Below are 23,516 nucleotides of genomic sequence, written 5' to 3' on the forward strand. Positions count from 1 at the left end.
TTATAAAGCACAAGGAGACAGACTTTGTCACAAGTATTTACTGCATGTCATGCCAGGTCTATAACACATATACTTTCCTTTTCATACCCATCAATATTATATACAAACATTCCTATTGGCTATTTTCCTCGAAGAAATTGTCTTCTTAGCTACCTAAATTGTAAATGGAACAATACTTTAGAAAAAAAAATAATATTTTTAGTCAAAAATATTCCCTCTTTTACTGAATGAAGAATGGTGATTTTTATCTGGTATTTTAATTTCACATGCAGAGTGAAATACAGAGACTAAATCTAGGCACTTGGTTAAGCATTGACTGTGCTGGGAATACAACTGTTTACCAAAAAAGGGTGACAACTAATTTGTTCTTCCAATACCTGTATGAAATGTAACTTTATAACATGTAATTCTTAGAGAAGGCTTAGGTTCCCTCCAATCCTAAAGTTACAAACAAACAGGAGAGAATACAACAGAGGCCAAACAAGACAGGCAATAAAATGCACAATATACAAGGAGAAGCTGAGGGAGTTAGGCTTGTTTAGCCTAAAGAAGGCTGGGATAGGGAAGGATGTGGGAAGACAGGAACTACTTGCATCCCTCAACTGTTTGACTTTTAGCTATAGGAAACACAAAGACAGAATTTTCTTGAAGATGCACAGGAAATAAACAAAATGTGACAATTAAGGTATTGTATGGCATGTAAGAAAAAAAAAATCACAAGAGTTGTTAATCACTGAAAGAGGTTGTCTCATGGGGTTTGGGATTCACTCTCTTAAGAGGTTTTTACAATTCAGTTGAACAAGGTCCTAAAAACCTCATCTGACTTTGAAGTTAATCCTGCATGGAGCAGGAGATTGGTCCAGAAAAACCTCCACGGGTCCCATCTGACCCAATTTATTCTATGATCCTATGATCAGTGGCAAAAGATTAAAGCATTTTAAAGATGCTATGGGTTTTAGTGGTATTCTCAGTAATACAAATAGTAAATAGCATAGGAAGCTATCTAAATCACAGGATATCCATGCATTATCACTCCGCAGAGACATTTTTCTGCTCAGTACCAGGTAGTCTCATACTTTCCTAGCATGGTTTCCTGTCCCATTGCAGTAAGAAAGTCGTGTTCAGAGACATTTCGTATGAAAATATCTACAGCCTCGATTTCTCATCCTCACCTCTGAAGAAATACACTCTACTATCCAAGACAATTATAATCCATAAATATGATTCAAAATACTGTCATTCATACTTTGATCATAACAGTAACCAAGACTTAATTCACACAATTAACCTATGTTGAATAATGTCCAGGATAAAAGAATCTCTTTTCAGAAACAAGCTACAAAATGTAAAGATATGTGAAGAAGTTCAAGGCATGCCATCACACTTTACGAAACACCCATGACTTCTTCCAACCTCTCAGCTTCCTCCACACACACATTCTTGAGTTCATAGCAATACACTGCAAGCAATTACGTTATTGAGAATCTGAAAGACAGCCTAGTCAGGCATTTCAATAGCAAAGACATTAAAGAAATCATTCAATTCAGTTTTCAAAGAACAGGGGTATTTGTCCTGTTCCACATGAAAATGCAGGTATATTTTAAAAGTGGTTTTAAGGCGAAAGGCCTTATCTCCATGAGTATTCAGTCACAAAGAAATATTAACAAAATAACCCATCCTATACTCAAAAAAAATAAAAGCCTAGAATGAGTAAGTATTTATCCCTTATCCTTTTCTTAAAAGATTTATTACAAGGTCAATCTGGCATCTGACTGCCTGAGCCAAAGCTACTCTTCAAGACTGTATGTTTCTCACTTTAATTGCCTAAAATTATAAGTCTGGGTAAAACTGGGCATTCTTCATTGTATCAGGATCATAACAACCTCTAAGGTTTATGAAAGCTTTATAGTAAAGAGTTTAAACATGAAGCCTCTGTTGAAATTGAGATCATCATTTGCTGTTTATTGAGATCAAAAGAGCTATTAAATGTAAATAGTTTCAAATAAATAAAACTAATAACAGAAATAGTTTGTGCAGTTGTCATTTGAAGGACTGATAATATCCACAAAGCTTGTATTAAAATCACAGGGGTTTTTAACAATCAAGAGAATCCCAAGAATCAGAACAGAAATGCAGATTCTGAATATTAGTTCTGCTAGGCATTCGTTTGCAAGTAAAGTAGTTTTTAAGTAAATTTACAGACTGGAAAGGAGCAATACCTCTTGGTTCAAAACAGTAGTTCACTAACTGTTTAGAGGAATCCTTTCCTCATGTTTGCAGTGTTATGCGTCTTTTGTAGAGAAATACAAACTCAAACCACATCTCCTAAAGACCAACTTACTTGTATGCAATAACAAACCATGGAGTGTATTTCAAATCCTAGTGACTTGGAAAACCTGACTGTGACAGACTAATTCTTCAGTTCTTGCTAATTCTCAACAGAATGGAAATGATTATGCATTATCACAAGTATGCTACCGTTTCGTGTTGCAACTCCATACAGATCACATTGCAAGTCCAGCAGTGAGAATCATTCAGTAAAGGGCTTGTTTTTTTCAAAATCAAACAACCCCAGGGAAATAATCAGAACACAAAGCTTGCACTGAACCAGGGGAACTGAGAGAAGTTCCCTACTTACACCTTGCACATTTCCCATGTTGTTTTTGGGTCCTACAAAACGACAGAAAATCTCTTACTATTCTTCTTCAAAGACAAAGAAATAAGGATGTTTCAGTAGCTCCAAGTGCTAGTAAGTTGCCAAATACCCTGAAAGAAGGTATTCAGCACGCATTAGGTTAACTTTCAGGACAAGCATTGCTTCCTTTCTGTACAAGTAAAAGGTTGGTTTAGTGAACTGCCATTCTGAGGTGCTAAAATTTATATTTGCTGCACAAAATGTTGTATCAAATCTGGAGGCTGTATTTTAGCATTTACATTTCTCACCTGCATAAACCTCATTCTGCTGTCTACTGACTCATTCAATGTGCATTTCCCTATATAAATTAGTATATAATAAAAAAAAAGAACAGGAGTATATTTAATATTTCAGTGGTACTCTTATTACTAAGAATTACTACTGCTTGCTCTCACATGATTTATTATTTAAATTTTAATCAATCTGAAAGTGTTCACAAACATAAAAGATGACTGTTCAAGGTTTTTTTACTCCCTTGAAATTTAATCCCCATTTAGCTAAATAAACCATTCACCAAGATAATAAATTGTACAGAAGAAGTGCTACCATTATCATTTTTATTTGTTTGAGCTAGAAGGAACTCCCACATAATGATAATTTTGTACAGCTTGAACTGAATGCTAATGCCTATATATTTAAGGCGCTTTAACAAAACTGAAAAAGGAATAAATCATTCAAACATTTTGAGAATCCTAATCTAATGCTCTGACAACTGTCAAAACATTTCCACTCCCTGCTCCTACTCATGGCCATGAACCATGTAAGCAGTAGTCAGCCTTGAGACCTTTGAAAGAGGAGTATTCTTTGCAATTTTCCATCATCTGAGGTGCAGGCTGCTAATACTGGTCTGTACTAAACAATTTAGGAGAAGAATCTGGAGTAAAAGGCAAAAGTTTAGCTTGAAACTTGATATTATGAAGATCTCAAACAGATCCACCAAAGAACATTTCAGACGGCATAAGTATCACCTTATGTAAGGTCCAAAGCAGACATATATATATAATGTCTACAGAGACCAAAAAAAGCAAATTTAAAATAGGAAGTTAATAGAAGTCATCTTTCCAGAAACTGAAGTTGTATTCAGAAAAGAAGAGAGATAAGAATGAATCCTGGCAGACCAAAATAGTATTAATAGAATAATCAGTGTAGGCATAAAGCAAGGAGACTGCAACAGTCTTTCTGGATTAGATCTTTTCAGTTCATATTCAGTGATTAGGAAGGTATTTACTCTAGAATATTATTTTATGCAGAATAAACTGGAGGACATACCTTGAACTAATATTTCAGAAAGAGAAGCTATAAAGTGAGTCAACAAAAAAATAACTTTTTTTTAATTAAATTATAGTTAGTGTAAAGAATCTCCAGTCTAGAATAGTTAGTAACTGTAATACAGTCTTTCACTGATAAGTATAAAAGGTGGCAAAAATACCGAAATGTTTTTAAGGAATTTCAACATTATATCAATTGAAGAATAGACAATTGAGTCTGACATCCACATTGGACAGATTTTTAGAAACTCAAACACACAATAAAATTAGCAAGCATATGAATAAATTATGATAAAACGAGGAGAAGTCAGAATGGATTTAGTAGAGGGAATTCACATCTGTTACATGTATTAGAATTCTTTCAAGTAGTCACAGAGAAAGTAAGAAAACGGGATTTAGTCCTACTGCTCAGTTGGGATTTACATGCTTTTAAAGAATCTCAGCTGCCATGGAATAGGAATAAATTCATCCATGAGAAAACTTAATTAATGAAAGGACAAGAAAAATAAACAGCAATAAATGATCAGGGTTTTTTTAAGCAAAATTTTCACCAGCAAAGCCTCACAGGAGATCTGTCCAGAGATACTCTGTTCACCTTATTCATAAATTATCTAGAACAAAAATGAATGAGGTGCAGGAAAGCCTCACACTAAACTAGCAAAAAGAAGAAATAGAGGAAAATGCCAGCTGAGAAGTGTTGCAGAACAGTCTCAGACTGAATGGAGAAGTTGACTTACTGAAAGACAGATTTGGGTTAGACAGTAAGAAAAGCTATCTGTGGTGAGCATGGTGAGTAGGAATTACCTAAGACTCTGTGGAAGAATCTCACTGGAAATCTGTCAAGAGAAGTCAGACATATATCTATCTGTCAAGTTCAAATGATCCATCTCAAGGAGAATCTAAATGGTCTATCAGAATGTGTCATTAGGAAATGAAGCATTCTTCCTAATGCTATGTTTCTAAGGATGTAGGCATAATGACTCAAATATCTGTCCTAATTGGCTTTTGTAATCAGTCTAAATGAATACAGAAATTATCTCTCTTATTACTAGCAACATGACTTAGTCAGTTATAAAAAAAAACAACAAATAAAATACGTAAACGTACTGAAGGCAGCATTTTTAAATTACCTTAATGGAAACCAAGGCGATTTAACCCATTTAGACATAATCTCAGTTATTTTAATTATCAGGAACTATTATTAAATTTTTATAATTTTTTATTATTTTATACTTTGTTAATCAAAAACTTCAGTCTGTTATTTAAACCTACTTTTCAATCTTAGGCCAAGAAATACATAACATGCATACTATTGTCTCCTACCTTACAAAAAATAATATTTACCAAATGCATGGTATTTGTAATGAGCATATTACTGAAAAAATTGACTTATGTAACTAAATTATATAAAAATATCACATGAATAAACATTAAAATAATAAAATTGTATTGTTTACAAAATACATATTTTCAAAAAAGACTAGCATAATACTTCTTGAATATTGCCATAAGTCTTCTACAAGTATCTGACAGAATCTGAGAATGATTCTGTATATCAGATATGAGCATTTTATCTAAAATGTTGAGTAAAATGATCTCAGAGGAGTTTTCTGTGATTACATCAGTTGTGCTGAATTTTTTACTCTATCCTTCAGCTTTTTTAAGAATTCAGATAGCTGTTTACCACTTGTTATATTATAAACTCCAGCATATACAGAACAATATATCTTAGTGCATTTAATTATTTCCCAGAAATAGGTTAGCATTTGCATATGTATGTACATATAAATATGCATAATATGTGTGGTATGTACAATAGCTAATAAATATTTTAAGGCACATTCTATCAAATAAAATGTTCTAACACTAATTTTACAATAATCTTGTACAGAAGAGCCCAGGCAAGCATTAGCATCACTAGATATACTTCTGTTTCTCAAATAGAGACTCATTCACCAATCAAAGAAATTTACTTGCTTGTTAGTCAAAAAAGGATATGCATTAACTTAAAAGCCATAATCACAAATTCATAGGCAATTGGAAATTACATGAAATGAGGCCAGGTATCTTAAAAGGCCCTGGAGTAGATTTCTCCTTGGAGGAAATCCATTTCAGTAGTTATGTGATTTGGATTCATAAGCAATGAGTAAGAGACCCTGAGTTTAGGAGGAACCTGCTGTTCAGCTCTCACAGCTCCATACCTTGTTGGACCGCAGAGACACTCTTCCTCCGCAGCGCGCGCAGAATTTTGTTTGGCAATAGGAACAGTTATGGCCACAGCCATCAGCAAATTTGGTTTTGTGGCAGATGCCACAGGTTGGGGCATCACCCTTCTGCTCCTGGTGCTGCTGTGATTCTTCACCCATCTTCTTCACTTGCTCCTTATACATCTCAAACTGCTGATGTAATTTTCTGCAGAAGAGAAGAGATCATTAGTTGTTGTTTACTTTTTCCCACAAATACTTCACAGTCACTAAATCATAATCATTTTTACAAATGAGAGAGAAACACTGTAGTAAAGCAAATATATTTAATTTATGTTCCAGAAGTGCTACATTCAAGAATTACTTCTTTTTCATTATAACTTAACTCTAGGAGGAAGCTCAACATTGGTAACACTGAGCTTGCAGTCCAGCTATTACAAAGAGATGAAACTTTGCTTTAGGGTGGGACCAGATGTTTGCTATAAATACAACAGCTGGAAACACAGGATAAGTGATCCAAGAGCTCAGATGCTAAATAATAAACTAGCTAAGAGGAGGGAAAAAAAATCTAATTATTCTTTAAAGTATACCTTTATCTAATTCCACCAGATAGATGCAAATATCTTTTCTTGATCTAGCTTATCTTCATTTATCTAACAACACTGCATAGAATAATGATTCCAAAATGATTTTCAATGACTTTTCAATCACCAGGTTTAAGCTCATAATAAGTTACCTCACATTAACAAATTATTATAAGTCATTTAAGCCATTCATATCATTGGATAGGAACTCTCATCTCAAGTAAAATGTAATGTAGAAGACAGCCTTAGATGTAAAATCCAGGAAAAATTGCTTAAGATACACATATATATTACCATCTATTTCCAGAACTAGAAACAAATGCAGTCAGTGGCCATGAGTGTCCAGAACTGCAACGTTCATTTATCATGTTAATCCATCCATATTTCTGAGTCCACAATCATCTAATCTCAATACATGATAATGGGAAGTGTCTCATGCTGACCAAACCTACAGACACATCTAATGCTCTATAATGGTCGTTTTTCTCAAGAGCTCTATTTCTAAAGGTAAATTATGTCATGGGAAATTTAATTTTCATTATAAATAGCCATAATATTTTAGCTTTTGCAGATTCTGAAAAAGATGGGGAGGGTGACATTGCATATCACAAGAGTTTCAAACCCATTGAGGAAAAAAAAAGAACTTTTACTTTTTTTTTATCATTGTGATTTAAAAGGGTCTGAACAGTGATGTCTAAATTTAATTTTGCAATCAAGACTTTAAAGTTTAGTAAATTAGAAGTTACTAATCTAATTTAGGCAGATTTTTTAGTTACTTGAATAAGTTCACGCAAAACCCAAAAAATTAAACACTTTTTGTGAAATATTAAAAATGTAAAGTAAGACCAAAAAAAAATTGCAAAAGGCATTTATTTTTCCTTAGAATTACTCTTCTTGAAAATATTGAGATTAAGGTAATAAAAAATACACATGAATCATTAGATAGAACAAAAAATGACCTCCTAGAAAACAACTAAATCCAGGACACCAACTTTCTTAAACATAAATATGTCATTTATATAGATCACATATAAATGAATGATGCAAAACTATTTCATCAGAGTTTTCAGAGGTGCCTACCAAAACAAGTATTACACAAGTCAGTTAAAAATTAACTTAAACAGTTATTTACCATGGATATTCACACATATGGCAAGAATTGCTGGGATTCACTTTGTTTTTCAGGCAAACTCCCCTAAGAATGTACTTGACATTAGACCACAGAGGAATTGTAGGAACAGGCAGGCAGCTCCCTCGCTCCAGCAGGAAGGACAGGAGGCTGGAGTCATGCCTCTCCTCTATACCAACCTGCTGCCTGAACTCCCAGCTGCCACCAGCCCTTTCCCAGGAGGAGGGAAAGAGGGTTACTTCATTTGCTGATGGGTCATTTTTCTGTGTACCTGCTCTTGTCACTTCAAGATCAATCCCAAGTCCAGCAGTGTGGGCTCCCAGCAGCAGTGGCTCCCTTTTCCCTCACCTTCAGCCCTTTCCCACCTGCACCAGCAGGGAGAGGGGCTCATCTGGGACCTCTGCAGGAGGGAAGGCAGAGCTGGCATTGCCCTAAAAGCCATTTGGGCAGTCAGGAGCTTCCTCTGCCTTCTCCCTGCTTCCAAAGAGCTCACTGCTGAGTGCTCTTTGTTGAATGGGGCAAGACACAAGTTACTAATAAGCAAGAGCTGAATGAAGTTGAAAAAACTGGAAGTCTGGAAACACGGCACATTTCAGTTTTTACACTGACAACACTAGATAATTGGTAGTTGGTAGTCTGGCCTGTTTCCATCAATAACACATGTAATCTCTGAGACCTTGCCTGCCTTTTAATTTTGCTTAACACTGCATTCTTCATTTAAAGCATATTATCTATGCTGAACTCCAAGTTTATTTTTAGGCTGCATTCAGTTTTGTGGCTTCCTTATAATCTACAGCCTTTGTTTGTATGATTACTTGCTTACCAGTCTCACTGATGCATAAAAAGCACAAGGCTTTTGCCAAATCTTAAGCCTCATGTACTGAAATAATTTCACTTGTATTTCCTCTTGGGCACAAGAATCTATGTAAAGGTCATAACTTCTCCTTTAAAGTATAAACTTTCAAAGGTCATACAGAGTAGTTTTCCAAAATCCTTGTTCTAGTAAGAGACACTTCATCTGCCAAAATTGTTCCTTATTACATCTTTTTCTGATTTGAGAAAAATATTACATGTATTTATAGCTGTCAGAAAAAAATTAAACAGAGAAGACAAGGATCTATGAAATATTCCATTAGACACAATATGTGTTCTATTTACTAAGCAGAACCACCTGAGATATGTACTCAAAACAAAATACAGAGTATTCATTTTAAGAATTTCATTTTTAAAATTTTGATCTGTTCTGTAGATAATTATTTTTTTATCATCTAGCCTGCACAGGTTTAAGCCAAAATTTAAGCTAAAAAACATACAGCAGTAATTAGGTGTTTAGAATAGCACAGTATCTGCAACACATTTAGCAAAAACTTGATAACAAAAATACATTTCAGAAAACATAACGCAAAATAAAATTCCATTTTGTTCAAGCTGTCTGCAGTCATTGCTGCCTGAGGGCTCAGAAGTTCACTTGCTAGGGAAATGAAAGTAACCAGTACCAAGGCAAACTTCAGAGTCTGAAGCCAAACTCAAGTATCCCAGGACTACAATTCCCAGTCCCAATATCCAGCGAGTTACTCTGTTAATGCAAGAGGTCAAGAGCCATCCATGATGGTTTAGGCTGGAATAGACTTCTAAGATCATTGAGTCCAGCTGTTCACCCAGCACTGCCAAGGTCACTGCTGATCTATGTCCCCAAATGCCACATCCACACATCTTTTAAATACCTCCAGGGATGGTGACTCAAACACTTCCCTGAACAGCCTGTTCTGATGCTTGAAAACCCTTTCCATGCAGAATTTTATAGATATCCAACCTACACCTCCCCTGGTGCAACTAGAGCCATTTCCTCTCATCCAACCACTGGTTACCTGTGGAAGAGCCTGACCCACACATGGCTGCACCCTCCTTTCAGGCAGAGAGTGATAGGGTCACCCCTGAGCTTCTTTGTCTCCAGGCTAAACAATCCCTGCACCCTCGGCTGCTCCTCATGGGACTCCAGACCCTTCACCAAATTCATTGCCCTTCTCTGGACACACTTCACCACCTCAATGTCTTTCTAGCAGTGAAAAAATGGGTTCTGCCCAAGAGTTGTATTTCAGGTCAAACTTTTGTTCCACAATGAAAAGCCTTATTTTTAGACATGATAGGGACTTTTTTTGTTTGTAAATCCAGATAGTTATATTAAATCATAATTAACTGCTCATTTAAGTGGAAAACTCAGAAATGCATACCCATGACCTTTATATAAGTGTATTTTAGCAACGGCCTCTACAGCACCTGCCATCTATCTGTACTGATGCAAAGTCTTACTCCTTTACTACATTTGTTTCAAAAATACAACTATGTACTTTAACAACTGCTATAAATTTTCGAGGAAAAGGAGAAGTTGGCGTGATTTTACACAGACACCTAATGATACTGAAAATTTAGTCTGGGAAACTGGTAATTAAGTTCTGTTCTTGTGAGAATTACTTCCCTGAACCACACTTGTATTGGCTGGAAGTTACAGCTCATGAGGCTTACATGACTAGACAAGCTGGTTTTTTTAAAACAACATATGCAAGATAACTTCATAAGAAGACATCTCACTGTGAAAAGCAGCTAAGCAAGATTTTGGATTGCTCTGCCAGCATCAAGATATAGTCTGTATTTGAATACTTCCTCTGTTCTGGAATGGAGTTAATTTAATTCTGCTTTTCCTGATTGCCCACCTTTCCGGAAATGAAAAATTCACTATCAGTCAAAAACTCAATATCAGTGAGTCTCTCTTGATCTGTGCCAAAGGCAAGTAAGAAAGTCAAGTTTATTATTGACATTTTATTACTGTACAGAAATTTTAATTTTCTCCTTCCTTCCAAAACTACCCCTAAAACTTTCAGCATTTTACCAAAACTAAAAAAAATTTATTGGCAAGTAGTTCTGAAACTATACCTACCTCCCAAAAGCTCACATAAATGTTTCTGAAACTTCTAAATATGCTAAAAATCTGCCACTAGAAGGGCAACTGTTAAGAAAGAATCCAGGATGCTTAGGCCAGATGTGAGCATAGAAGCCACTTCTCATTTCCTCATTTCTCTCTCAAAGTTTTATTACAGATGTAGCACTTGCCTCATTTCACATTCTCAGGCACAGACCACGGATGTGGCTTTAATCCAGCTTCAGAAAGGGTTTGTTCACTTTCAGTTCTGCCAAGTCCATTCATTTAACAATTTTTCTGCTGGTGGCAATGACTGGTAGCATATGACATTCTTCCTGTACTGTACTCTTGAAGTGCTTGCTTTTACAATTGTGCCAGCTAACCTGTCACTGCCTACACCCACTTCTTAATGGATATTACTCTTATATATAGAGCCCCATGTGTTGGTAGAGGTTGGGAAACAGCAGGCTGAACAGGAGTTCCACTGATAACAATCCCTGGAATGGCTGGAAATGGGCAATGGGTGGAAACCAGGCAAGGAGCCAGTGATGTGTGTGCTTGCATTACAAATTGGACAAATTACATATGGTCCATATCAGCAAGAGTATGAGCAGCAGAATAAGGGAAGTTATTTATTCCCTTTGACTGGCACTGGAAAGGCTGCACCTGGACTATTGTGCCCAGGTTGGTGTCTGCCTGCTATTGATGGATGTGGAAAAATTGGACACATTTGACAAGTCCAGTTTGTCAACAAAAAAGAAAATGATCATGTCTTTTCTCAATCCAGTGAAGAGGAATGGACTAAGGAGTGATTTAACACCTGTCTGAAACTAGCTATCTAATCTAAGCATTACTGAAAAGAAAAATTACAGAGCCAAATTCTTCCTAGTAGTCAAAAATCCAAGTCGAGCAGCAAAAGGCACTAACACGGCACTTTGTGAGGAGGTTCAGGCTGGGCATCAGAAGAAGCACGTACATTTGGAAGGCAATGCAGCACTGAAAAAAGTTGTCCCAAGACACTGTGGGATCACTACGCCTCGAGCTTTTCAAAACTTGCCCAGATAAGAGCTCCAGTTGCCTTAACTGAGTCTTGGCAATAACCATGCTCTGAGCAGGAGGTCAGTTCAGAGACACTCTTCAGAGAACATTCCTGTTGTTACATTATTGGCAAGAGCTTTATGGAATCAGACAAGAGATATGAAGTATAAACCCAAGCAGAATAATAAAGAAAAATATTCAACAAGAACTATTTGGCTTAGCAGTGTTGAAAAGAAAAAAAGTAACCACTTTTACTAACAGAAAAACCCCAGATCTCGATGTTTTTCATAAACTACTGTGAGAATAGCTCTCTCAAAGTCTGACCAATGAACCCACATTTGCTTTCAACTCTATGAAGTGCAAAGGGCAGAAAAACCTGGTTTTGATTTATGCTTTGATATGAGTATGCAAAGGCAGTAAAATAGAAATGAAAGCTAAAAAAAAAAACCAACAATGTTCAGCAATGCAAAATAGGACATTTATTAATTGAAAAGTGATCATTTTACCAGTATTCAACTGAAATGAGAATGGGAACCACACAAAACTCCTCCTCAGAAGACTATGATTCTGCTCTAATTCTACCAGATAAAGAAAAATTAAGCAACCAAAGACTCAAATCTAACTTCAAACAAAAACCTTACATCTAATTCTACTTGAAATTAATGGGTTATCATACCCAGGCAGATAACACAACTAGAGTATTGAAGCCATTCACAATTCAGAGTTTTCAGCTTTCATATCAATGAAAATGAAATATTGACAGAATGTAGATATCAGCAGAGATCTCTGCAAACATTCACTCAATTCACAGCACTTTAACTTTCTTGCTGGCAAGATCTCAACTGTCTCATCGGAATTGACATAGTTAATTTTTATTTGAGGAAGTCAGACAGTTAGAAATCCTATCTTCTAATGTTAGAAGGTTTAACTTCAGGACCACCTAAGTGAAATATCTAAACTTGGACCTTAGAATAAAAAAAGTATACTTCAAACTGAGAGGGCTTAAAAACAACTGTCAAGTAAAAATGCTGCTTTTTAATCTATGCACTGGAATTTACAATAAGTAGGAGAAATCTAATATATTGAAAGGAGCTAGACAAGAAGCGCTTGCTTTGATTTCTGCTGAAAGTACCAGTTTTAGCTAAACTTTCACAAACTTTTTCTTTTAAAACAGAAAGCTACCATAAAATCCAATTCATTTGAATCTCTACCTGCCTGGAGTCCAAGAAATCTATTCAGAAACAATAACTCCCAAGCTTATCTCAGAAGTGTGCATAGTTTCTCCTGTGAGTTGTACTTAGCATAAATATTCTGATTTTTATCTATTTAAGCAAAGAATATAGCAGAAAATGAACTCTACTATTTTTTTCCAGGCAGGAAATGCATTTTCCCGACTTTAAAAGTTAACAGATTTTTTCCTACCATTTTCAGTATTTTGTTTAGTAAATGAAGGTTAAAAGCAAATAATGACAATATTCGCTGCTATTCAGCAGTGTCAAATAGTGAGAGATTTCATTTTGACATTTTTTCTTAATAGAGTAAATCCTCCTGAAAATGTCAGTGGAAACAAATCTAAAATTTTTAGCTTTTTCACCTATTCTGTTTTGAGTTGGTTTACAGGTGGAACTACCTAGGAAAAGACCCATGATTTTCATGTCTTCTAATCTCTAACCTATTAAGGAATTATTCTTTAATTATTCTGTGATATTCATTAACATGAAAGAGACACATAAGAACAGCGATGTAATTTTAAGTGCAGAACATCTTTAAAGAGGGTACAGATTTGACCAGTCAGAGAATAAGGCAGCCCTAAGCATGGTAAAAGGTTTACTTACAAAAAAAAATAACTTTGTTCACACCAAGAAAAATACTACCTGCCTCTCAATCAGCGAAGTATTTATTTATCAATATCATATTCTCACTGAATTCACAAAAAAACCTTTAAGAAACCAAGAAAAAAAACCTCTAAGAAAAACACCTCTATATGGCCAAAGTCTGGATCCCAAGTAAAAAGGGCACAGAGTTAAAATAAGTTCACACATATGGAACTTGATGTCTTTGGATAGTTTCCCTGAAAAAATACTGTAAAATTCATATACTTTTAGTCTAATGCATAAATATATTCTAAATCTAAGTGAATTACATGGACTGTGCCAGAAATGCTGAAGAGACAAAAAAGAGCTAAGAGAATGGAAAGGAAGCAATGTGGCTGCTAAATGATCTTGCCCTTGGTTCATACCAGTGCCGCTGCTCAATTACAATTCAAGTGGGAAAAGCCAACTATATCTGAGCTAATGAGCATCCAAAACTACCAGATCTCTCTTTCAGTGTCTCTTTTCCATGCAAGGGAGCAGATGTAAAGATATAAAGATGTAAAGAACATAAAGATGTTCTGTTATGACCTAACATCATTTGCTTCATGTTGGAGAAGGAACCCAAATATTCTCTTTTGGTGGGAACCTCATAACAGGCTGTTCTTAGAAGTAAAATACATGGCCAATACGATGTCTTCAAGTTGGCCTGGCTCCATTCTCTCTTTTCCCCACTTACTAGGCTTACAGGTCACACTGCATCATATTTTGTTCACAGTTTGACCTCCCTCACAAAGTAGAAAATATTCTCCTATTGCATTCTTCCTGACATCAGAATGAATTACTTACTTTGGTATGATCCTAAATAAATTTTTGGCTACAGATGAAGCCACATCACTGACTCTAGCTTAACTTAAAACAGTCAGAAAGTCATTTAAAAAAAAGACAAGCAAGAATGTGGGAAAAAAAGCCCTTAATAAATGAGAATACAACTGTAAATGAATCAACAGGAAACACACCAGCTGGACAAAAAGCCTACCTGGAACAGACAGGATTACTTTACCTATTTTTTTTCTCTTTATAATGCTCAGTATTGAATAAAACTGCAGCCTTTGTTTATTAATTTTGTTTATTAGCAGAAGTGAAACTGCTCTTTATTAACAGGGGAGCAAGGAACAATAGCTAAGTACAATAGTCCTGTGAACACAAGAAAAAGTGAACATGAAGATGAACATACAGGCTAAAAAGGACTGACATAATTAATGCTATCATATTTCTGTATGGGTTTAATGATATTGAGATAAGCCAGACAAAATGCATAAAAAGGAAAAACAAAGTGGGTAGCGCCTGGCTGTACCTGTTACTCCCAGTTTTCCTCAGAACAACAGATACTTGCTCCTACCTTTTCCTCAGCAGTTCAAAGATTAAATTGCAAGACTGTTTCTTGTTTATTAAAATTCATCATTACTGAATTGTTTATTCTACTTTTACAATTAGAAAGACACAAGAAAATCTTTAACAGACAAAGCTAGAAAGTTGCAACTAAGTTTTAAACAGACATAATAGAGTAAAACATCCAATTTATCAAGATCTTTTCCAACACTTGTTTGGTGATAAGAAATATGGGTATTTAAAATTAAAGACAATACCACATTGCTCCAAAAGTTTAATGGCCAAATCATTCAGATAAAGCTCCCTAATTTCCCCATAGCTGATAGTTATGAGAGTAACTACCTGTAAACAAGTAAGGTTCCTTCAGAAGTCCATATGGAAACTACTTTACACCTTTGAATATTTTCACAGCACTGTTTTATTTCAATGTAACCTAGAAGGTTCTAATTATTCTTTTCTGGATCTTATTTAAAATCCTATGTTACAACAGAAGTTTCCACAACTTTCATGCAAATATTATGGTGATTACACTGTGATATTTTTCCTCATTCTCCATAGCTGCTCATGCTGCTCATAGTTTAAAAAAGAAATTAGAAAATCGTTTCTTAAACCATTGTGAGTCTGTGTATTCCTACCATGTTTTTCTTATTTGACTCTAAAATAGAATCAAAAATGCAACTAAGAATGTTTTTCTCCATAAACAAAGTCTTCATTTTTCCTCTAACAGATTTTTTCATCTAATTCTTTACCTCCTCCAGCTGTACTGGAAGTATCAGTGTGACTCTGGTTTTAATGTCTAAGAATCAAGAGGGTAAGCTAAATCCATACTGTTACACATAACTGTGGTAGTTTTCCTTCTGCTCTTTACCCTTGCAACAAGGCCAACGCTTCCCAGGTAATTTTAGGTCTCATTTAAAGTAAGATTAACCATGCCAGTTGTAATTGAAAAAGTGCCTGACTCTCCAAGGAAACTCTCCAAGTTCATTCCACAACTGCATTCATGCAGTTAAAAATATTTTATCTCCAGTTCCATGGCCTCGTCCCTGTGTTTGTAATCCACACTATCCCAAAGGAGCTGCTTGGATAAAGTGCTGAAGCTGTAAGAACTGAACCTCAGCTGACAATGAAGATCAAGCAGTTGAACTTACAGCAAAAGTAGGCTTCCAGGAACTATGTAAAACATAAAAGTAGGCTTCCAGGAAATGTAAAAATTACAGATAATTATGGTCAATTTTTTAACTAACTCATTACAAAAAATTATGTAAAAAGTCAATCTGCATGCTTTACATGTCCAGATACCTTCAACTTCACATAAAAAAGTTTTGCCAATTCTGATACAAAAAAAAAAAACCTATTGTCTCAAATACCATTGTGTTTCAAGTTTGGAAAAATAGTCCTAGTGACAGAAGGAACCTTTTAGAACTCTCTCATTTAATGGTAACAATGCAACATGAGCTCAAGCTTTACTGAATATTAAAAAGGACTCCATCAGAGACACCTTATAATCGGTGATACTCTTTGAATCTTCAGTTCTACTGATGCCACGGTATTATCATGTACCACTGCTGCTAAGCACTTTGGACAACTCAAAGTGGAGTTTTCAGAAATTGTGCATAGGAATAGTGAACTTTTCTTTCTGCATTCAGTCTCATATTGATGAGACATCTGTCCTTAATTTCTATAAGAAAAGGCACAACGGACAGGGAAGATCTTTAGCCTTATATTGCTGTAAAAGAAGCACATCAGGCACAGCATTATTCACACCCAGAATCATGACACGCTCAACTACCACCTCTTGCAGCTGTCTATTAGAAATTCCCAACCAGAAATCAAAATGTCTCTAGACCTACAAGCCAATCAACCACAAAAGATCCCCAGGTAAAAAAAAAAAAAGGAGAAAGGGTCAGAGCTCCTTGCTGAACAGAAAGGAAATAACATCTTGTGACTTTAAAAAAAAAACAACAGCAGAAAAGTGTTTTATTTTCTAGAATTATGATTATCTTGCAGCTATTGCAGCACCCTTAATATGTTATGAGCTTTATGCAAAACTCAAGACTCCTATTGGGATATTTTCCACACACAGTTGAGATAGGATGTAAACAAACTTTCATATCCTATACAAAAATTCTCACCTGAAATCTAAACTCCTAGAAATATACTTGGCTCCCATAAAAGTTTGCTTTTAGTCTTATTTTATCCTATCATTCTACTTTTTGTATCTATGCTGATAAAAACATGCTGATTTTTATAGTTAGAAGTTTCTTCCTCATTCACTTGAATGCTGTTTTGAAGCAGAAATATTACACTAATATAAAAGCATTAGAAATCCAGTTGTCCCTTAATTATCTCTACATTTTTGCAGATACTGCTTATTTTAGGAATTCTATTAATTATCAGTTTTAAGGAACCTGAGGCACATTTATAAAAATTTTAATTACTAGAAGTTACTTTTATACAGCCTTATTATTTAAAGTATACAAATTACTGTTCTAGCTAAATTATTCACTCAGAAGTTTCAGTTTCTCTTAGATTTTACTTGTTTGCACAAATGACACTTTTATTAATTTTATTCTAAATTTCCTTCTAAAGGGATACAGTATTTACCAAATGTGACAGAAAAAGAGGCTAATTCATATGTTGGCAATTAAGCACATTGCAACATTATTACATTTATAAAGGGCATCTCCAGCAGAGATAGTATTTCTCATAGTAACTCGGGTTACGTTTTTTGGATCATCTGTTGACTTACAATCGGAAGCATTCACTTCACAACTGTAGTTTTAGAAATGTCCAAAAGAAGTAAGGTACTGTGATCGATGTTTCTATCTTTACTATGAATAGAAAAATTACTTTTTCATTGGACAGTTACACACATAGCCAAAATAAACACACGCTGAATAATAGGTCAGACTGTCTCGGCTCCGAAATGTAACACCTCCTGACATTGCAGTATCATGATTAGAATGAGTTCATTCCACATTGTTTACAACATTCATGAGCATTTTCAATTATTAAGTAGCCCCTATCTTTTTACTTCTGTGACAGGAGTGTTCCTATCTTGATGATTTTCCTTTTCTAACAAACAGGAAATAAATGTGACCAATGCTGGGAAAGCCAGTGTAAGCAAGTCTTGGTTGTGCTCAACACACAGTTATCTCAACTTCACCCAAGCAAACTACACCAACATGCTTGATGCTGAATAATCACCACCAGAAGTGGAATTTGCAATTATTCCTGATGCATCTCAGTTTTGACTGTGTCAGAATTCTTACTGTAAAAGTAGCACCAATGAAGCCACATTCTCAGCAGCACTCTAGGGGGAGAACCTCTTGCAAGTTTGCCAATTCTGAGAAGACTTATCTTCCATACTGCTCATATTTTTAAAGTAACAGGAAGTAAGGCCAAAACACAAATTACTCTCATCATGCTAATATATATATTTTTTTTAATGAGGAAGGAGCTCAGTGAGGCTGATGTTCTCACCTGCAGAAGGGTCTTTTTGTAACTGTGTGAACAAGGTGTGTAATGATTTTCCTCACACTAATTATATCTAAATCCATGCCTCCATACATCCCCTTCACTGTAAAAGTGCACTGAACTCAAACTTCACTTCTCAGAAGCAAAATATGTCAGTTTAGGTTGCAGCAGTATTTCTTCATTTAAGATTAAAAGTATTTGATGAAAAGTATTTGGTAAAAGATAAGAAATTTTGGCATCAAAAACTGTATAAATAGTAGTAAATATACTATTTCTGACAGATAATGCTTGAGTTTTCCAAATAAGTGTAGTTGTACAAAACCAGCCCAACTAATCAGTGTCAGAGAGAAGATCAGAATTTAATCCTATATTGAAATCCTTTAACCTCTTAATTAAAGCCTATTAATTAACCATTAAGAGCTCAGAGTTACTGGGTACACATGAGGGTTGTAAGAGAATGAAGCCAGGCCACCAGCTGGCCTGCTGCCCATAACCCCACAAAGCGAAGGAAGCAGCAGCAGCGGGCCCTGGGAGCTACCAGAGGGAGCAGGGACACTGATAATCCTGTGAATATCTGTTTTCCTACAAAGCTTGAGTACTGTTGCAAATATAAATAAATTTTACTCGCATTTGTATAAGCACAACTGCACTTAAACAAGAAGAATAAGTCTTAGTTCTGCTCCTCATCGAGCACTTATTTTCCTGCATCGTAGTTCTTATTTCCATGCATTTAATTTTTTTATATCTTTATTGTTCAGGGCACATAGATTACTATCTTGTTATGCCATTGTGTAAATTGCTGAGAAGCCTTTTTTTCCCCATTTTTTTCTTTTTAAAAATATCTGCAGGCCTAATCCCTGAGTGGGTTCAATGCAAGTCAAACTTGGTAGACTGGCAGAAGGAAAGTCCTACTTTATTAGGTTATTTTCCTTTTGTTCTTTCTCAAAGAAGTACCCTCAACTACCATGACTTTGTAAAAAATCTACTATCCTAATTGTAGACATTGTGGAATAAAATTTTGGGGGAAACAAAGAATAGTTATTATCCTTCCCACTGCAGAATGTGGTCAATTCCATCATGCTCAAAATCAATTGCCACTCTTATTTTCTATGTCTTTTGTATGCAGGACTAACCAGACATCACTATTCAAAGATGAAACAATATCAACACTGATATATTTCCAACTTTTTCTCCTATTGTAACTAAGCTGCTTCAACAGGATCTTTGCAACAGTCTGTTTCCAACCTTGGAAAGAGCCTTCTTTAAATATGGAAGAAAGAGCCTTCTTTAAATATGGACACCCAAAGAAGCAATTTATTATACCTGCATCTTACTTTCATCTTTCCCTGGCCTCTAAAGGTAGAGTCAAAAGAGAGGCAGAGGCATGGCTGTGATATCACAGCCAATACCTGAACAAATCACCAGAGGAGATAAAGTTGTGATCCCAGGATTATCACAACTCGTCAATGTTGCATGTCTAAGCAAAGAAAGAATATTCATTTAGTGTACAGAGGTAATTAGCATTGCAACAGCTAGGAAATGGGAAGTGTACACAATGGAGTCCCAAATCCAATAGTTAATGTTTTAAAGAATAATTTCCAACAAGAATGCACAGCATAATGTTTTCTTAATAAAATTCAATATAGGTACTGTAAAGAGAAGGCAGCAACATCACTAGATATGATTAAATATGACTACAGTACACTTGTTAATTTAAATTCACATTTAATCCTGAAACAGACAACATGCTGCTGTTTCTGAAGTTACCTGTTAATCAGATTTTTGTCATACAAATATTAATGGTTTTCACCCTGTTGGTGAACACTGCACTAGAAACAATAAAACATGTTTAGCTCTTAGGTACATAACTGTGAGAAGGGGTGTTCACAATTGTTCCAGAACTGTTTTCTGACATGGTCTGTATGCATGGATAAAGTATACCTGAGATTAGAGGCCTGACTCTCTTCCAGCTGACAAAATCAAAGTTCTCACTGCTTAATAGCCTCACACTGAAACAAGAAAATCCACTTCCTACAACAAACCTATTCTTACTAATCAGCAGTGGAAACTAGTATACATACAGATGCAAAACTCCCTAAAGGATGAGAAAAAGGTGACATGTGAAAGAGTAACTTGAGTTACTGATCAGCTTTCAGATTTTGGGGCAATTGAATCATGCAAGTGACAAATCCAAATTCCAAATAGTCCTTGATAAAAACTGGATTTTTGTTTCTGTGACAGTGCCTTTTTTTGCTCTGTGAGAATCTTCACCGTCTGTTAATGTTATTCATAGATGAGACTTTGTACCCAGTGGTATTCCTCCTCACCCCAGGCTTCTGATCAGCTCACTCTGGTACCATCTGTCTCTGTTTGTTCTGAGGCCAAGATACTCCAGGAGCCACATCACTATGAATTTACTTTCTCTCTCTACAGAACAGAATCAGAAAAACATCTTTTGGAAGAGATAGGTAAATTTCCTACTTTTTAAAAATCTATATTAATTCTTCTATCATCAAAGAAAGCACCCATGAGTGCACAAGTAAAAGCAAATGGGAATGATGATGTTGAAAAAGTAAAAAAGTACACTTATCTGTAAATAGAAGGGCTGATGGAGGGTTTCATGATACAAATATTCTGTGGACTGGCCTCCTTTTGGAGCATACCTGAATGTTCTGACTATCTGTTCAATTGTCCTTAAATATCTAAAACTACAAGTAGAGTGAAGACTACCATCACATAAGAAAAATCTTCCCCTGATGATAAAAGACAATTGTCTCATCTAGTATGTCTTCTGTAAGTAAACATGGCAGAGCTCCACATCCTGTAGTCAGCCTTTCCAAATCAGTCTAATCCTTTCCTGCCTTAAATAAGGGAGAATAGACACTTTTTTCCTCCAGCCTTGCTGCCCCCCAACAACACTTCAGTTAAAGAACGAACATTATGATTTTTTATAATTAACTGAGAAAATACTACAACTATTCCTTATCAAAAGAATAAAACAAGACAACAGTGATAATAACACTTAACTCATCTTCACTCTGAAAATTATGCAACAACCACTGCAAATACATCAAAATAAAAGTACACAACTGAGACACTAAACCCTCCCAAAGACAAACACAGCATTAACTCACAGGCTTCAATTTAACAGAAATGTTGTTGAAAGAAGTTGGGAATTTAAAAGCATGTAACCAACATTACTGAACTTTCACTTGAAAAGCTCTGCAGCTGGGAAGCCTAACTGTATTTTCAGCAAGCCTAATTGTGTTTCCTGACTCCAGGGGCCAGGAATTCCCCAGATACTCTTGACTGACAGGTCTGGTTCTGCTTTCAACCTGCAAGTAAGCAAAAATACCCACTGCTAGTCAAACTAAGTATGAAAACCATCACTGTTTCCACTGGTATCATTAGCAGCTGGAAGTGCCCATATTAGCATTCAGTACTGCCCACAGCTGGGTCATTTGTAGAAGTCATTCCAGAGATACAAACTAGTCTCAGCACCAGCATTCAGTAGGAAGCCTTAATATATATGGCTTAGACCACACAGGAAGACTTGGTGAAGTACCAAACATTTTCTGTATGAAGAAACTCCATAGAGTTAAAAGGTATCCACCAGATCCATGTCTAGAGTTCCTGGCATTAACTGTTTCAGAACTTGCCTCCTGGTTCTGAGATTTGGTATTGTTTCATGAACCTAATTGCTGATTTTCCAGGAGTTCAATCCAACATCTTGAGGGTATTTATGCAGTTATGGTGCTATAATTGATTCAACCATGGTCACTGAATTTCTCCTCTTTTCTGAATATTTATTCAATATTTTTCATTATGCTTTTATCATGATATCGCTACCTGTGGTGCAAAATAGAAATATTTAGAATATTTTTAATATCAAATTGCTGTCCATTAAAACTACCTGTTGAAAGTCTTTTTTATTGCACCAATCACTACTGATTTAAGAAGCCTGATGTATTTGATACAAATAGTTAAAAGTAATTAGTAAATACAGATTGTTTCAGGAAATGTTATTTTTTACCACTGAATAAGCTTTTATACATCTCTGACTTGAAATCTGTCATCAGAATTGTCTTCAATTCATCTTATTGGATGAATTGTCTTCCCAATTCATCCAATAATTAAAAAACTTCTAGTTATTTCCAGAAATTTTTCAATCACTCAGTAGTACACACAGCAGAAGAAATGAAGCTATCTTCTGGTCATGTTTTCTTACTAACAGTTTATATGGAGAAAAAAAAACCGAACCAAACCAAAACTGGGATTACTCTGGATAAAGATACTGCTCTCCAAAAACTATACAAGTTAACACCTTTACATTATTCATACCCTTACTCATGTGTGATACCTCAATAACCTCAATATCTTGGGAGGTTATTCCTCTTTGGTAAAAGCCATGCTGAGTTTTTCCACATAAAATGTTGAAAGGATGAAACAGAAAGGAGGAGATAAGGAGGAATATATTGAGGAGAGGTACCAAAGGACTGTTTTGATCTCCAGCCTCATGCAAAAAGTCTAAAGAATCATCCCTGGAGAAAGTAGCTCTTAACCTATAATACCAGGTGAGCCAAATTACAAGTATTGAACACTAAAAAGCTCAAGTCAGCAATTTTCATAAAAAAACAGAAGCTGTATTACCAAAACAAGCCCAAGTCAGCCACAATTATTCCTCCTAAGTGATGAAAACAGACACTCATAACTCTGCTGTCTTGTGTGAGTGCATCCTGAACATACTCTTTACATTTACAGTACTATGAGGGTGGCTGCATGACTCACAGAAGCATGGCTTCAGGGAGGAGAGAGATCAGTTCTATTAAAGTCTAACTAGTTCCAACATCCTTTGATTTTATGATTCTGACTGCTAAGTTTATTATTTTCTTTTGGAAAATTCAACCAAAAAGAAGAACACTAACCTATAAGCATCTATTTTGACATAATTTCAAACTAGATAATGCAGAAAACACTATAATGGGTTGATCTATTCTCCAA

General features: G+C 35.4%; 1 protein-coding gene across 42 annotated transcripts in view; it reads right to left on the minus strand.

Moving 5' to 3' along the window:
* Positions 1-23,516, minus strand: part of RIMS2 (regulating synaptic membrane exocytosis 2) — a 445,153-nt gene that overhangs the window by 352,006 nt on the left and 69,631 nt on the right. For all 42 annotated transcript variants that reach the window (XM_071421429.1, XM_071421423.1, XM_071421444.1 and 39 more), the window contains one exon: positions 6,165-6,375. In XM_071421429.1, coding sequence (XP_071277530.1) covers positions 6,165-6,375 — 211 coding nt within the window. The remainder of the gene's footprint in view (positions 1-6,164; positions 6,376-23,516) is intronic.

The sequence above is a fragment of the Agelaius tricolor genome, unplaced genomic scaffold (assembly GCF_023055355.1).
Source record: "Agelaius tricolor isolate 1412-34295 unplaced genomic scaffold, bAgeTri1.0.p SCAF_2, whole genome shotgun sequence".
NCBI lineage: Eukaryota > Metazoa > Chordata > Aves > Passeriformes > Icteridae > Agelaius > Agelaius tricolor.